The sequence below is a fragment of the Haliotis cracherodii genome, unplaced genomic scaffold (genome assembly GCF_022045235.1).
Source record: "Haliotis cracherodii isolate W230 unplaced genomic scaffold, xgHalCrac1.p SCAF_9, whole genome shotgun sequence".
In the NCBI taxonomy this organism is placed as follows: Eukaryota; Metazoa; Mollusca; class Gastropoda; order Lepetellida; family Haliotidae; genus Haliotis; species Haliotis cracherodii.
In genome coordinates, this window is record NW_027266343.1 from 39,279,091 (window position 1) to 39,294,122 (window position 15,032).

Sequence of the window (15,032 nt, forward strand, 5' to 3'; positions counted from 1 at the left end):
TTCGATCAGGGGCCCTGAGCTAATGATGAAGCTTACCAGCCTGACTGTGATCCCCAAACCCTCTTTGCTTCATTTTCTACTGCTACTACTACTGACTGACTGAGTGACTGACTGAGTATGGTTTTACGCCGCTTTCAGCAATGTTCCAGTAATATCACGGCGGGGGACATCAGAAATGGGCTTCACACATTGTACCCATGTTGGGAATCGAACCCTGGTCTTCGGCATAACGAGCGAACGCTTTAACCACTAGGCTACCCGACCGCCCCACTACTACTACTACTACTACTACTACTACTACTACTACTACTACTACTACTACTGCCGTTCATGCTGACCATATTAACGAGTTTCCGCACTAACAAGGTTTAGGGGATGCAACGAACCATTATCCTTTGACGTAAGCCAACAATTGAACGTCAAAAACCCGTGGCGTGGATTACGGTGAAGTAAAGACGTTAGTGTGCTCGTATTACATCAAAGAAGTTATAATCCATTAAACCACGTGTTGACAACCTAGTCAAAGGATTACTTCGCTGTGATTCCCTTGTCTGTGTGCGCACAATAACAAGGGCAGCATTACGTACCTCGTCGGGGCCGGATTTCTTGATTAATGCTGCAAAACAACGTCTTCTATTGAAGTTCACAAGTTGTTTACCAGTATATTCATGACAGCATTTATTTAAACGTACCAAACTTGAATGTTTAACCATATGGATATTACAGAAGAGTGCTAGATTACCAAAAAAAACCCCAAGGGACTGACGTCTGATTCCTTAAGATGAACGTCAACATGAAAAGCTTGTGTAATTGTAGACAGAACTCAGTCTTCCATGACTGTCTAAACAGCGTTCTCGTCTCAGTTTACATGACATGCATGTCTCATCTTAGGTAGGGTATAGCGCAGAGGATGTGGGATCACCATCTTGATAGCCATCTGGTGAGTGAGTGAGTGAGTGAGTGATTTTGGGAGTATTTTGGTTTGGTTTGTTGTTTAACGCCGCACTCAGCAATATTCCAGCTATATGACAGCGGTTTGTAAATAATCGAGTCTGGACCAGACAATCCAGTGATTGACATCATGAGCATCGATACACGGAATTGGGACCGATGACCTGCATCAACCAAGTCAGCGAGCCTGATTTTAGGAGTAACTCCGCTGTGAAATGTATCTCAGTTTCATCATGGCGTGTCAGCCTGATGTGGGAGGTAAACCCGAGTTGATGCAGGTCTCAGACGTTTACCACGTTGGTGAAACCCACTTTGGTGGTGACAAACCTAGAAACATTATCGGAGCGAATCCGGGATTCGAACCTACGACGATAGATTTGTGACATTTCTCGGGGACTCATTCAAGACAATTTATAACGTTCGGTGGAGCATGATCAAAGTGTTTAAAATTTATTTTACAAATTAATTTTTAGAAATAATCAACTACAGAAGTATTCATATTACTAAATTGTCTGAGATCAACGACTCTTCAAGCTTCAGATCTAAATTGGGGGCGGTCGGGTAGCCTAATGGTTAAAGCGTTCGCTCGTCACGCCGAAGACCCCGGGTTCGATTCCCGACAATGTGTGAAGCCCATTTCTGGTGTCCTCCGCCGTGATATTGCTGGAATATTGCTTGAAGCGGCGTAAAACCATACTCACTCACTCAGATCTAAATTCAACTTTGAGCAAACAACGTAAGATGACAGTTTAACCAATATATGCACTGTCACCTACACTTCAAAAGAAAACCAGCATTGGTAAAAGATGTGCTCATGTTAACATATCTAAAAACTCAACACTTGATAATGTCAATCTGAATCACGCCTCGAAACTTGATGTTATTGCTCCTCCAGAACAGGAAAAAGTGTTTTAAATGTCTGCTTACTGTCTGTGAAATTAATAGTCCGGACATTATTAAACGTTTCTTAAATCCTTGACATTTGCCAGCCCAATGGATAAAGAAATACTCTATTAGTGAACAGAAGACAGAGCCCATTGTATTTCAGATAGTTGGAATACTTTTTAAACGAAAAACATATCTTCTTATCATTATTACTATCTAGGGTTGTAATTATGAGTTGTTTGTTTATTGTTAGTGTAGTCAACAAGTCCTCGATGGTGTGACGATGCAGTCACGCTGCAGTCACGGTGGCGCCTGTGACTGGCACAGAACTGTACCCACCTAACTCCTGTGACGCGCGTTGTTTGTTACACTATTGGCTATATGATGTCTCCCTTACGCTAATGCAATATTTACGGCCGTACATATAAGTCACATACAATCGTATAACCACTCGTCTGTACTGTCAATGTACAATTTACATATGCTAATGTTTTTCTTTACACGTTTTATTGAATAGACTTTACAGAGCCTGTCATGTGCATTTAAAAGGTTGTATACGCGGTTTAAGTATCAATATGCTGGCATTTAAAACCGCCCTGGAGTCACGTATTCGTTTAAAGGAAGAATACGGCATGGAATTTACAGCAACCTTGACCTTGGCCTTGGCAGCATATTGCAAAGGTGGAGCACTGAATGGGGGAATGTTGAGATTGGAGTTCCATGTTCACGTTTCTCGCATGTTTTGAATTGATAAGTATGAATCTTACTCTGAATAGTTACGAAGCGGTTACCTGAACTAAAATCGACTTTTATTATTTTACAAAGCTGCTTTGTCGAAATATGCAGTTTTAAGAATGTGATTCTCTTCATGGCTAGGGTGATAGACGTGCCTCCAAAGGCGGATCCATCATTTTTAGGAAGACCCCTGTATCCCCCACCCCCTCTTGATCCGCCTATACGTTCCACGGGGTGAATTAACTGCTTGTTATCCCTCCACTATCTAGCTTCTGATTGGATTACGAACTCACACCCTATGCTGTAGAGACACACTGTTGAACATAAAGTGCACATTAAATAGTCCTTCGTGAAGGTAACTAAACTTTATTGCGGAGGTAAATATATAAATAACGACTCGTCGGGGTGTACATCGTACACCTCGTGAATCCTACATCCTTACTCAGATTTTCAGAATTGTCTCTGATTATGATAATGATATATCGGGGTTTGGGTCACTGAGAAGTTCAGAGGAAGATTAACCCTAGAATGAAAACGATATATATATCTTGATATGTAATAAATATTTACATGAAATTGTGATTCTTAAATTGTGAAATGAGAAAATATTTATTTTGCGATAAATTCAAAATCAGAACAAAACAACAAGGAACAAAACATACAAACAGAACCCAAACAAACATACCAACTACGCCCCCCCCCCAAAAAAACAAAACAAAACAAAACCCAACAACAAAACAAAACAAAAACAAATAAAGAAAACAACAGCAATAAAACAAACAAACAAACAAACAAACAATAAAACAAATACCAACCAACCAACCAAACAAAAACAACACAGAGAAAAGCACAAAGAAACCTAAACAGTAAGAAACATTTAAAGATACACCCCCCCCAAAAAAACCCCCCAAAACCCCCACAAGACAACAAAACAACCCAACCAAAAAACCCAACAAAACAAACTAAAACAAAACAACATAAAAACAAATCAAAAATAAAAAAAACCAAAAGCCAAAACATACAAACAGGAACCATAAAAAACCCACAACTGTGGATAAGTATATATTTTTTTATATGTTACAGGCACGGGGATTCCAGGTGACATCAGTGTGGCGAGCATTTGGTAACCAAGGCGACTGGTGGATCATCGCGAGACTTGCCATTCCCAAACAGCTGGCCCGGGCAGGCTACCAGGTACTCAACTTGTTAAACAGCTCATCACGTGTTGTATAAATGGAGATTATAAGAGCACATGTGTCATACAGTTTTCAGAAAACGAGTGTCAAAATTCTTACGTGAAGAAATATTTGCCCAAGTGCACATGCCATTTTTGTGAACTTGGGTATTTCTAACCCCCATAGTTAACTAATTTATATTTCACCCATACGGCTAGATATAACGGGTTCCGTGAAGATCCGGGTTAGAATACGTCTTCAGCAACTCATGCGTGCCCTAAAAGGCGACTATGCGGCGACTAGCGGGATCGGGTTGTTGATGACTTGGTTGATGCATGTCATCGTATGCCAATTGCGTAGATCGATGATGTCAGTCACTGGATTGGCTGGTCCAGACTCGACTATTTACCGACCGCCGTCATATAGCTGGAAATGTGCTGAATGTGGCGTTAAACAACAAATCAACAAATAAACAAACTTACTTTGGTATCTATAGACCTGCCTATGTATGAAGGCGCCAGTGTACCAATGTCTTAATATTAAATATTGGGGTACATTGGATACAGTGTGTGGACCTGTACTAAACATAGAGGACGGCTGGTACAGTGTCTGGACCTGTACTAAACATAGAGGACATCGTCTGAACCTGTACTAAACACAAAGGACGGTTTGGTATAGTGTGTGGACCTGTACTAAACATAGAGGACAGTGTGTGGACCTGTACTAAACATAGAGGACGGTGGGTACAGTGTGTGGACCTGTACTAAACATAGAGGACAGTGTCTGGACCTGTACTTAGCATGGAGGATAGTGGGTACATTGTGTGGACGTATGCTAAACATAGAGGATAGTGGGTACAGTGTGTGGACCTATACTAAACATAAAGGATAGTGGGTACAGTGTCTTGATCTGTACTTAACATAGAGGACGACGGGTACAGTATCTGGGCCTATAATAAACATAGAGGACAGTGGGTACAGTGTGTGGGCCTATACTAAACATAGAGGGGATTGGGTACAGTGCCTGGACCTCCACTGTAAATACAGGACAGCGGGTGTAGTGTCTGGACCTGTACTAAACATAAAGGACAGTGGTTACAGTATGTGGGCCTATACTTAACATAGAGGGGATTGGGTACAGTGCCTGGACCTCCACTGTAAATACAGGACAGCGGGTTTAGTGTCTGGACCTGTACTTAACATAAAGGACGATGAGTTCAGTGTGTGGAACTGTACTAAACATAGAGGACAATGGGTACAGTGTGTGGGCCTATACTAAACATAGAGGGGATTGGGTAGAGTGCCTGGACCTCCACTGTAAATACAGGACAGCGGGTTTAGTGTCTGGACCTGTACTTAACATAAAGGACGATGAGTTCAGTGTGTGGAACTGTACTAAACATAGAGGACAGTGGGTACAGTGTGTGGGCCTATACTAAACATAGAGGGGATTGGGTAGAGTGCCTGGACCTCCACTGTAAATACAGGACAGCGGGTGTAGTGTCTGGACCTGTACTAAACATAGAGGACAGAGGGTACAGTGTGTGGGCCTATACTAAACATATAGGACAGTGGGTACAGTGTGTGGGCCTATACTAAACATAGAGGGGATTGGGTACAGTGCCTGGACCTCCACTGTAAATACAGGACAGCGGGTTTAGTGTCTGGACCTGTACTTAACATAAAGGACGATGAGTTCAGTGTGTGGAACTGTACTAAACATAGAGGACAGTGGGTACAGTGTGTGGGCCTATACTAAACATAGAGGGGATTGGGTACAGTGCCTGGACCTCCACTGTAAATACAGGACAGCGGGTTTAGTGTCTGGACCTGTACTTAACATAAAGGACAGTGGGTACAGTGTGTGGGCCTATACTAAACATAGAAGACAGTGGGTACAGTGTGTGGGCCTATACTAAACATAGAGGGGATTGGGTACAGTGTCTGGACCTGTACTTAACATAAAGGACAGTGGGTACAGTGTGTGGGCCTATACTTAACATAAAGGACGATGAGTTCAGTGTGTGGAACTGTACTAAACATAAAGGACAGTGGGTACAGTGTGTGGGCCTATACTAAACATAGAGGGGATTGGGTACAGTGCCTGGACCTCCACTGTAAATAAAGGACAGCGAGTGTAGTGTCTGGACCTGTACTAAACATAAAGGACAGTGGGTACAGTGTGTGGGCCTATACTAAACATAGAGGGGATTGGGTACAGTGCCTGGACCTCCACTGTAAATACAGGACAGCGGGTGTAGTGTCTGGACCTGTACTAAACATAAAGGACAGTGGGTACAGTGTGTGGGCCTATACTAAACATAGAGGGGATTGGGTACAGTGCCTGGACCTCCACTGTAAATAAAGGACAGCGGGTGTAGTGTCTGGACCTGTACTAAACATAAAGGACAGTGGGTACAGTGTGTGGGCCTATACTAAACATAAAGGACGATGAGTTCAGTGTGTGGAACTGTACTAAACATAAAGGACAGTGGGTACAGTGTATGGGCCTATACTAAACATAGAGGGGATTGGGTACAGTGTCTGGACCTGTACTAAACATAGAGGACAGTGGGTACAGTGTGTGGGCCTATACTTAACATAAAGGACGATGAGTTCAGTGTGTGGAACTGTACTAAACATAAAGGACAGTGGGTACAGTGTATGGGCCTATACTAAACATAGAGGGGATTGGGTACAGTGCCTGGACCTCCACTGTAAATACAGGACGGCGGGTTTAGTGTCTGGACCTGTACTTAACATAAAGGACGATGAGTTCAGTGTGTGGAACTGTACTAAACATAGAGGACAATGGGTACAGTGTGTGGGCCTATACTAAACATAGAGGGGATTGGGTAGAGTGCCTGGACCTCCACTGTAAATACAGGACAGCGGGTTTAGTGTCTGGACCTGTACTTAACATAAAGGACGATGAGTTCAGTGTGTGGAACTGTACTAAACATAGAGGACAGTGGGTACAGTGTGTGGGCCTATACTAAACATAGAGGGGATTGGGTACAGTGCCTCGACCTCCACTGTAAATACAGGACAGCGGGTGTAGTGTCTGGACCTGTACTAAACATAGAGGACAGTGGGTACAGTGTGTGGGCCTATACTAAACATATAGGACAGTGGGTACAGTGTGTGGGCCTATACTAAACATAGAGGGGATTGGGTACAGTGCCTGGACCTCCACTGTAAATACAGGACAGCGGGTTTAGTGTCTGGACCTGTACTTAACATAAAGGACGATGAGTTCAGTGTGTGGAACTGTACTAAACATAGAGGACAGTGGGTACAGTGTGTGGGCCTATACTAAACATAGAGGGGATTGGGTACAGTGCCTGGACCTCCACTGTAAATACAGGACAGCGGGTTTAGTGTCTGGACCTGTACTTAACATAAAGGACGATGAGTTCAGTGTGTGGAACTGCACTAAACATATAGGACAGTGGGTACAGTGTGTGGGCCTATACTAAACATAGAGGGGATTGGGTACAGTGCCTGGACCTGTACTTAACATAAAGGACAGTGGGTACAGTGTGTGGGCCTATACTTAACATAAAGGACGATGAGTTCAGTGTGTGGAACTGTACTAAACATAAAGGACAGTGGGTACAGTGTGTGGGCCTATACTAAACATAGAGGGGAATGGGTACAGTGCCTGGACCTCCACTGTAAATAAAGGACAGCGAGTGTAGTGTCTGGACCTGTACTAAACATAAAGGACAGTGGGTACAGTGTGTGGGCCTATACTAAACATAGAGGGGATTGGGTACAGTGCCTGGACCTCCACTGTAAATACAGGACAGCGGGTGTAGTGTCTGGACCTGTACTAAACATAAAGGACAGTGGGTACAGTGTGTGGGCCTATACTAAACATAGAGGGGATTGGGTACAGTGCCTGGACCTCCACTGTAAATAAAGGACAGCGGGTGTAGTGTCTGGACCTGTACTAAACATAAAGGACAGTGGGTACAGTGTGTGGGTCTATACTAAACATAAAGGACGATGAGTTCAGTGTGTGGAACTGTACTAAACATAAAGGACAGTGGGTACAGTGTATGGGCCTATACTAAACATAGAGGGGATTGGGTACAGTGTCTGGACCTGTACTAAACATAGAGGACAGTGGGTACAGTGTGTGGGCCTATACTTAACATAAAGGACGATGAGTTCAGTGTGTGGAACTGTACTAAACATAAAGGACAGTGGGTACAGTGTATGGGCCTATACTAAACATAGAGGGGATTGGGTACAGTGCCTGGACCTCCACTGTAAATAAAGGACAGCGGGTTTAGTGTCTGGACCTGTACTTAACATAAAGGACGATGAGTTCAGTGTGTGGAACTGTACTAAACATATAGGACAGTGGGTATAGTGTGTGGGCCTATACTAAACATAGAGGGGATTGGGTACAGTGCCTCGACCTCCACTGTAAATACAGGACAGCGGGTTTAGTGTCTGGACCTGTACTTAACATAAAGGACGATTGGTACAGTGTGTGGAACTGTACTAAACATAGAGGACAGTGGGTACAGTGTGTGGGCCTATACTAAACATAAAGGACGATGAGTTCAGTGTGTGGAACTGTACTAAACATAAAGGACAGTGGGTACAGTGTGTGGGCCTATACTAAACATAGAGGGGATTGGGTACAGTGCCTGGACCTCCGCTGTAAATAAAGGACAGCGGGTTTAGTTTCTGGACCTGTACTTAACATAAAGGACGATGAGTTCAGTGTGTGGAACTGTACTAAATATAGAGGACAGTGGGTACAGTGTGTGGGCCTATACTAAACATAGAGGGGATTGGGTACAGTGCCTTGACCCCCGCTGTAAATACAGGACAGCGGGTATAGTGTCTGGACCTAGGCTCCACTGGTTTCAGTGTCTTGATCAGAACTCAACATGGGGTGAATTGAGTTATGTGTACGATGTGAATGTATGAAATGCAGAAACACAACACTGTATAAATCTTTCCTACATTGTCACAGATCGCCTTCGAGGGTATCACTGAAAAGGGTTACCAAGGCGACATCGCCATTGACGACATCTCCGTGGAAGACGGTCCGTGCCCAGTCGACTCCAATGCTGTGGCCGTCGTGGTGAAGGTGGACACGTCGGAGCTGGACAAGGAGGGGATGAAGCTGACGAGGAAGGCGAGGAAGGGGAGGAAGAAGAACAAGAAGTCAAAGAAGAAGGGGAGGAAAAGGAAGACGGCCGAACAAAATAAATCTTAACTCTCGAATCCATGAAGGGATGGGTAGACACTAGGAGGATACCAAGCATGTTGAGATGGTATTGCTGCAAATACTATTGATCTGAGAGAGAGAATTTATGGACGTCAACTTCTTTACTATGAGAAATATAACGTTTCGGAGTATATACTTACTCCCTCATTCATAAATTCTCTCTCTCTTATGTGTATCACTTCTAACTGCCATTCAAAGACTTGGTATTGATTTAGACCTACGGGGAAACGATATATCGTGAAATATACACAGGTTTACTGGCTTTTAAGCGGACTTGGTGTGCGTATGTGAGCTGCATTTCCATATACAATGTACCAACACGAATGCTTCTGATTGAAACCAATAACACGGGAGCGTGATGAATACACTTTGTGGATAAACTCGGATACCAGTGACTGCTCTTGGCTCATTGGGAGTCCATGCTGAGCAGTGTGAGTAGATGTTGACAAACAGTTTTGTGTTATATCATGAAGGATTGAACCTGTTGCTTCTCACAGGGATGGCATACCGTGGTCAAATATATAGAGGACGTGGACCATGTGACATTAGAGGATCTTTACGCGGCCTAAGGGGGCCAATGTAAAAATGGTTTTAGGGTGCTTCAGATATGATGGACTGGTTGCCTTTGCGTGTAAATTGGTGGGCGTTTTGTGTTTATGCAATTTTTCAAAGACAGCTGTTGTGATTGCGTTAGCAGACTCATTCCGTAATGAACGCAGATGGTGGGTTGGTACCATGGTGTCTGTCCCTAACAACAGGAAGTGATTCACCAATGGGCGTTTTCAGCACATTTCACTCTCATGGTTAGCTCGTTACACATGCTTCTTAGGAATTTGGTAATTTTAGGTTTATGAATTTTGCTTAAGGAAACACGGAAAGTACTTGAATTGTTTGGCTTGGTGGTCAGTGATTATTGCCAGTTCAATGATCATAGGGTTTTAGTGACACTGGCATGCTCACAGGTGTCGTTGCATATATCGTCTGAAACAGTGGAACAAAACGATCTGGATTTGGACGTTATGTATTCTTTCCTCAATTATACCTGATAGAAAATGTATTATAGACCCATATATATGATCATTACATGTATTTGTTGACTGAAGTCAAGATCATTATCACTCAAACTCTATTTAATAACGGTATAAATTAACTTAATTTAAAAACATCAGAAAACCATCTTCGAAACTGACCGTTTGATTCATAACATGACGCCATTCTTTCATTCAATGATGACATTTGAACAGTTGTATTTGCACGAAATGGGACTTGTGAAAATGACACTTCTAATTTACTATTGATAATTACCACGTTAACATAGATTCTGACAGTTTAAATTTTGATAACGTACCAATATATATATAAGTAAAGTAAAGTAAAGTAAGTATGACTACGTCCGTCTGTGCCTCAAATACTTCATTATCAAACTGTAATACCAACTAACCTTGACCATTGAATCCACACCCTTTGTCGATCCCCGGACGTGTTTATAGGAACCAAGACGATCGATAATAGGGGAGACATGCGTTTTATTCTGACTGATATCATTTAAACAATACAATGCATTCAGAAGCATGAAAAGACTGTTGGTGCTACATTTTATTCTGTGAATAAATAAATGCTACAATGTATTCCTAGGTTATCCACGGATGTAAATACCTACTTCATTATAAAAACATTATTCATTACGTTTCGGTATAGTGTTGTATGTTTTGTAGAAATAAAACTGTTTAATACAAATGTTATAATTACTTTAAGTTGAAAAGCGGAAACAAAATATTACAAGGTCGCTAAAAGCAGACGTCCGTTCATTCCATAAGTGACCGCCTCCGTGGTCTAGTGGTAGAGCGTCCGCCCGGAGAGCGGAAGGTCCGGGGTTCGATCCCCGGCCGCGTCATACCTAAAGACGTTAAAGGATGGTACTTGTGGCGCTCGGCACTAAGGACAAGGACTGGTCTGCTCGGAGTCAGTATACTGTGTCTGAGTGGGGTATTCATGTTAAACTGCAGCATGGTATCTCAGCGGGCTAGCACTATAAATCGGCATCAGTCCGGACTAGTACAAGCAGCCACATACACACACGTGCATGCACGTCGCTATATAAGTGCAATAATCTTAGACGCGACGTTAAACCCAATTTCACCTCACCTCATTCCATAAGTATATTTTATTTTGGACCTTCATTTTGGTAATTCCCTGTTCCTTGTTCTCAAACGCTATATTTCTTTATATATTATTTCACTATTCAGTTTTACGGTAACTCCGAGGAAGAAGGCGTTTTTCATTCGTGACAAATTCTTGTTATTACGGGACAAGCCGAATTGCGACTCTTGCCCCTCTCGTGGCCATTTTTGCGACCGGGCATACCTAAAATAATTGTCAACTCGTTGCGTAATGGTTAACATATATTCCCCCATATATTTCAGATGCAATTTAAAGCACATCGGGGCGTGCGGAAATATACAGTATGATTGAACACATTTAACTGTTTTTAGGGTATATTTTTAGACGCACGACATATGTAAAATCAAAAAGTATTTCTAAAGGGATTCTTTGAGGAAGAACTTGGAATCATACGCGCATTCTGATTGGTTGGTCGTATTTTCGCGCATAACATTCATCGATAGGGGGACGAGTCTTCTTGCAGGTTAAAGTAAGGGGCGAGTGGTGACGAATGGGAGTGTTCTGCATCACTCGCGTCTTTTCGTGATCTACAAACCTCTTATCCCGGAATGACCCGAGTGTGCACGAATGTCATGATCATCAGCTCGGTTAAAGCGCACGAGTAAGTGAATGATGTTTTACGTCGGTCTGTAAATGACCGAGTCTGGGCCAGTAAAGCGAGATGCTGTCGCGAGGCTTGTCACAGGCCCTGGGGATTCGATGGCATACCGCCGATCCCAATTTAGGCAACTCTGACGCTAACAATTGAGTGATGTCGGCTCTTCTGGACAAGGATTCCCGCGAAGTAACCCGGGAATTAGTTATTTCAGTCCCATCACTTTAGGGGGAGGGTCTGGTTTAACGCCGCTTTGAACCCAGTGAAGCCCAATGTGACGCAGGACTACTTCGTTGATACACACGAGGTTATAGCAAACCAAGGGAAACATATGACGAATTTGGGTATCGAACCCGCGATCAGTGGATCCTGGCCAGACTAAGGGACGCAACTCTTCAGAGCAAATTCCAGCGCCTTAGACGTCGAGGCATCCAAACAGATATATTTGTTTTATCCTTTTTCTCAATGAGGAAATAACAAAATTAGTTCTTGCTTCGATTATGATGTTGTTTCAAACATCATTTGATCTATACTTCTACCCCCTGCTCAAGCGCAGAATTCAATCAATATGGGATTTATAGTGAGACATGAGAAACATGTTGATTTCCAATTCATTTATTGTAACAGTAATTTTCTTTATTGCATTTTGCGTTTGAATTGTTTCTCTTGTTCGAAAGCGATACAGAAGCGATACAAAAATAACTTACGTATGACAAATAGCTTGCGTTAATATTTACACATCATGCACCAAGATTGCTTATGAAATTACAACTTGCTAAAAGCGGTGTAAAACAATACTCACTCACTCTCTCACTGAACACCACGAGATGTGTACAATGTGTGAAGCCCATTCCTGGTGTCCCCCTCCGTGATATTGCTGTAATATTGCTAAAAGCGGCGTAAAACAATACTCACCCACTCTGCAAGTAAGGAACATTCTTTGATAAATGCCAGAGGACATTCCCGGTATGTTTACAAGCTGTGGAGTAAATGAAACCTTTCCTTGGATCTCAGTTGGAAAACCGGTACCACAAATATGTTTACATGCGCAATATTTGCAGCAAAGTCATTAAATGCTTTGATGGGCGACAAGATAGGGACTGTAAAGAATTATATCTCCCCGCGTCCTATATACCTCTCGGCCTCCGGAGGCGATACACGCGGACACCGAGGCAACAGACGTCTCGCGTTTGATACACAGACGTGATGGTGCGACGTCTGTCGGGTGCCTTTTCGCGAACACCTGGTGTCATCACTATTTATTAGACATTCATATATACACACGCTTATGAGTCTTAATATACAGTTGAAATCGTACAATGGACTCTGCTATGTCTGAGTTTATATCTGTCTTTCTATCTGTCTATCTATCTGTCTGTCTGTCTATCAATCTATCTGTCTGTCTGTCTGTCTGTCTATCTATCTGTCTGTCTCACTATCTAAATGTCTGCCTGTCTCTATGTCTGTCTATCTTTCTGTGTGTTTGTGTCTCTATCTATCTACCTATATATCTATCTTTCTGTCTGTCTATCTACCTGCTCTGTCTGAGTTTATACCTGTCTGTCTTTCTACCTGTATCTATACCTGTCTGTTTGTCTGCCTGTTAATCTGTCTGTTTGTGTATCTATCTATCTATCTATCTATCTATCTGTCTGTCTCTCTATCTGTATCTCTATTTGTCTGTCTGTCTATCAATCTATCTGTCTGTCTATCTATCTGTCTGTCTCACTATCTAAATGTCTGCCTGTCTGTCTATCTATCTGTGTGTTTGTGTCTCTATCTATCTATCTGTATATCTATCTACCTATCTATCTATATGTCTGTCTATCTATCTACCTGTCTGTCTGTCTGTCTGTCTATCTATCTGTCTGTCTCACTATCTAAATGTCTGTCTGTCTGTCTCTATGTCAGTCTATATATCTGTGTGTGTGTGTTTGTGTGTGTGTGTGTGTGTGAGTGGCATATATTTAAAAGTCTTAACCTCATTGATGCAGGCACTGACGCAGCTGTTTAAAAAATAGAGAGAGCGCCAATTTGTCAAACAAAGTGATTGTGAGAAGGCAGTCATGCAAACTTAACATACTCGACAACTCTGTCGCACCACCAGTTTTCTCAGTAAGGCTCGCTTGACGAAAGAATCACTTTGAAGATGTCAACAGTTTCCCAGGTAAGTTTGTTTTGGCGTGGGACTGAGCCTCGTTTTCATCGTACGTTGAACTTTTGAACTTCTGCCGTTCTGGCATATACACTCGAGGGCACTATCAAAGTGACGCATGCGCACTTCGTAGACGTTATCCACTTTACGAACTAATGTACAGGCAAACTGTGGTGACAAAATATGTTACATAATCGCGGCGAATCTGAGATGGATTTGATCTGTTATTTGTTTGGTGTTCTAGTCTCACAACCAAACATCCGGCTTCACTATACCAAACATTTGTTTGTTTGTTTGCTGTTTAACGCCGCACTCAGGAATATTCCGGCTATATGACGGCGGTCTGTAAATAATCGAGTCGGGACCAGACAATCCAGTGAATGACATCATGAGCATCGATTCACGAAATAGTGATACGATGACATACATCAATCATAGTCAGCGTGCCTGACCACCCAATCGCGTTAGTGGCCTCTTACGACAAGCATAGTCGCCTTTTTAGCATGGGTTGCTGCAGACCTATTGGAGAGTATTGGAAAATATGAAAAGTTTTTATGGGCGGTCGGGTAGCCTAGTAGTTAAAGCGTTCGCTCGTCACGCCGAAGACCCGGGTTCGATTCCCGACATCGGTACAATGTGTGAAGCCCATTTCTGGTGTCCCCCTCCGTGATATTGCTGGATTACTGCTAAAAGCGGCCTAAAACCCAACTCACTCACTCACTTTATGATTAACTACATCGGTATACAGTATTTTGCTCTGTGGATCATTTTATTTACTTTCATTAGTATGATTTGCAAGTCAGCGTTGCATTCATTAATGTTCGTAATAGAATAGGATATGAGTGAGTGAATGTTGTTTACCGTCACAGTTAGCAATAGTGGAGCTAGATGACGACGGCCTGTAAATAACCCAGTCTGGACCAGACAGACCAGTGATTCAAATCACGAACCACGCTGATCCACGTCACGAGATCAGATACGTCACAGAGTCTTACTATCGATCCCAATTTTAGTCGACAGGCATGTGGTACCTGGGGATGTGAATCATTTCATTGCAGTCAGTATTAGTAAATGCTAATGTGTGTACGGTACACGTCTTTAC

The 15,032-nt window shown here is 42.7% G+C and overlaps 1 protein-coding gene across 1 annotated transcript in view; it reads left to right on the forward strand.

Annotated features, from left to right (window-relative positions):
- Positions 1-10,708, forward strand: part of LOC139452400 (uncharacterized) — a 35,533-nt gene extending 24,825 nt beyond the window's left edge. The window contains exons 4-5 of the mRNA XM_071233869.1: positions 3,655-3,765; positions 8,742-10,708. Coding sequence (XP_071089970.1) covers positions 3,655-3,765; positions 8,742-8,987 — 357 coding nt within the window. The 3' untranslated portion in view covers positions 8,988-10,708. The remainder of the gene's footprint in view (positions 1-3,654; positions 3,766-8,741) is intronic.
- Positions 10,709-15,032: the final 4,324 nt, after the last annotated feature.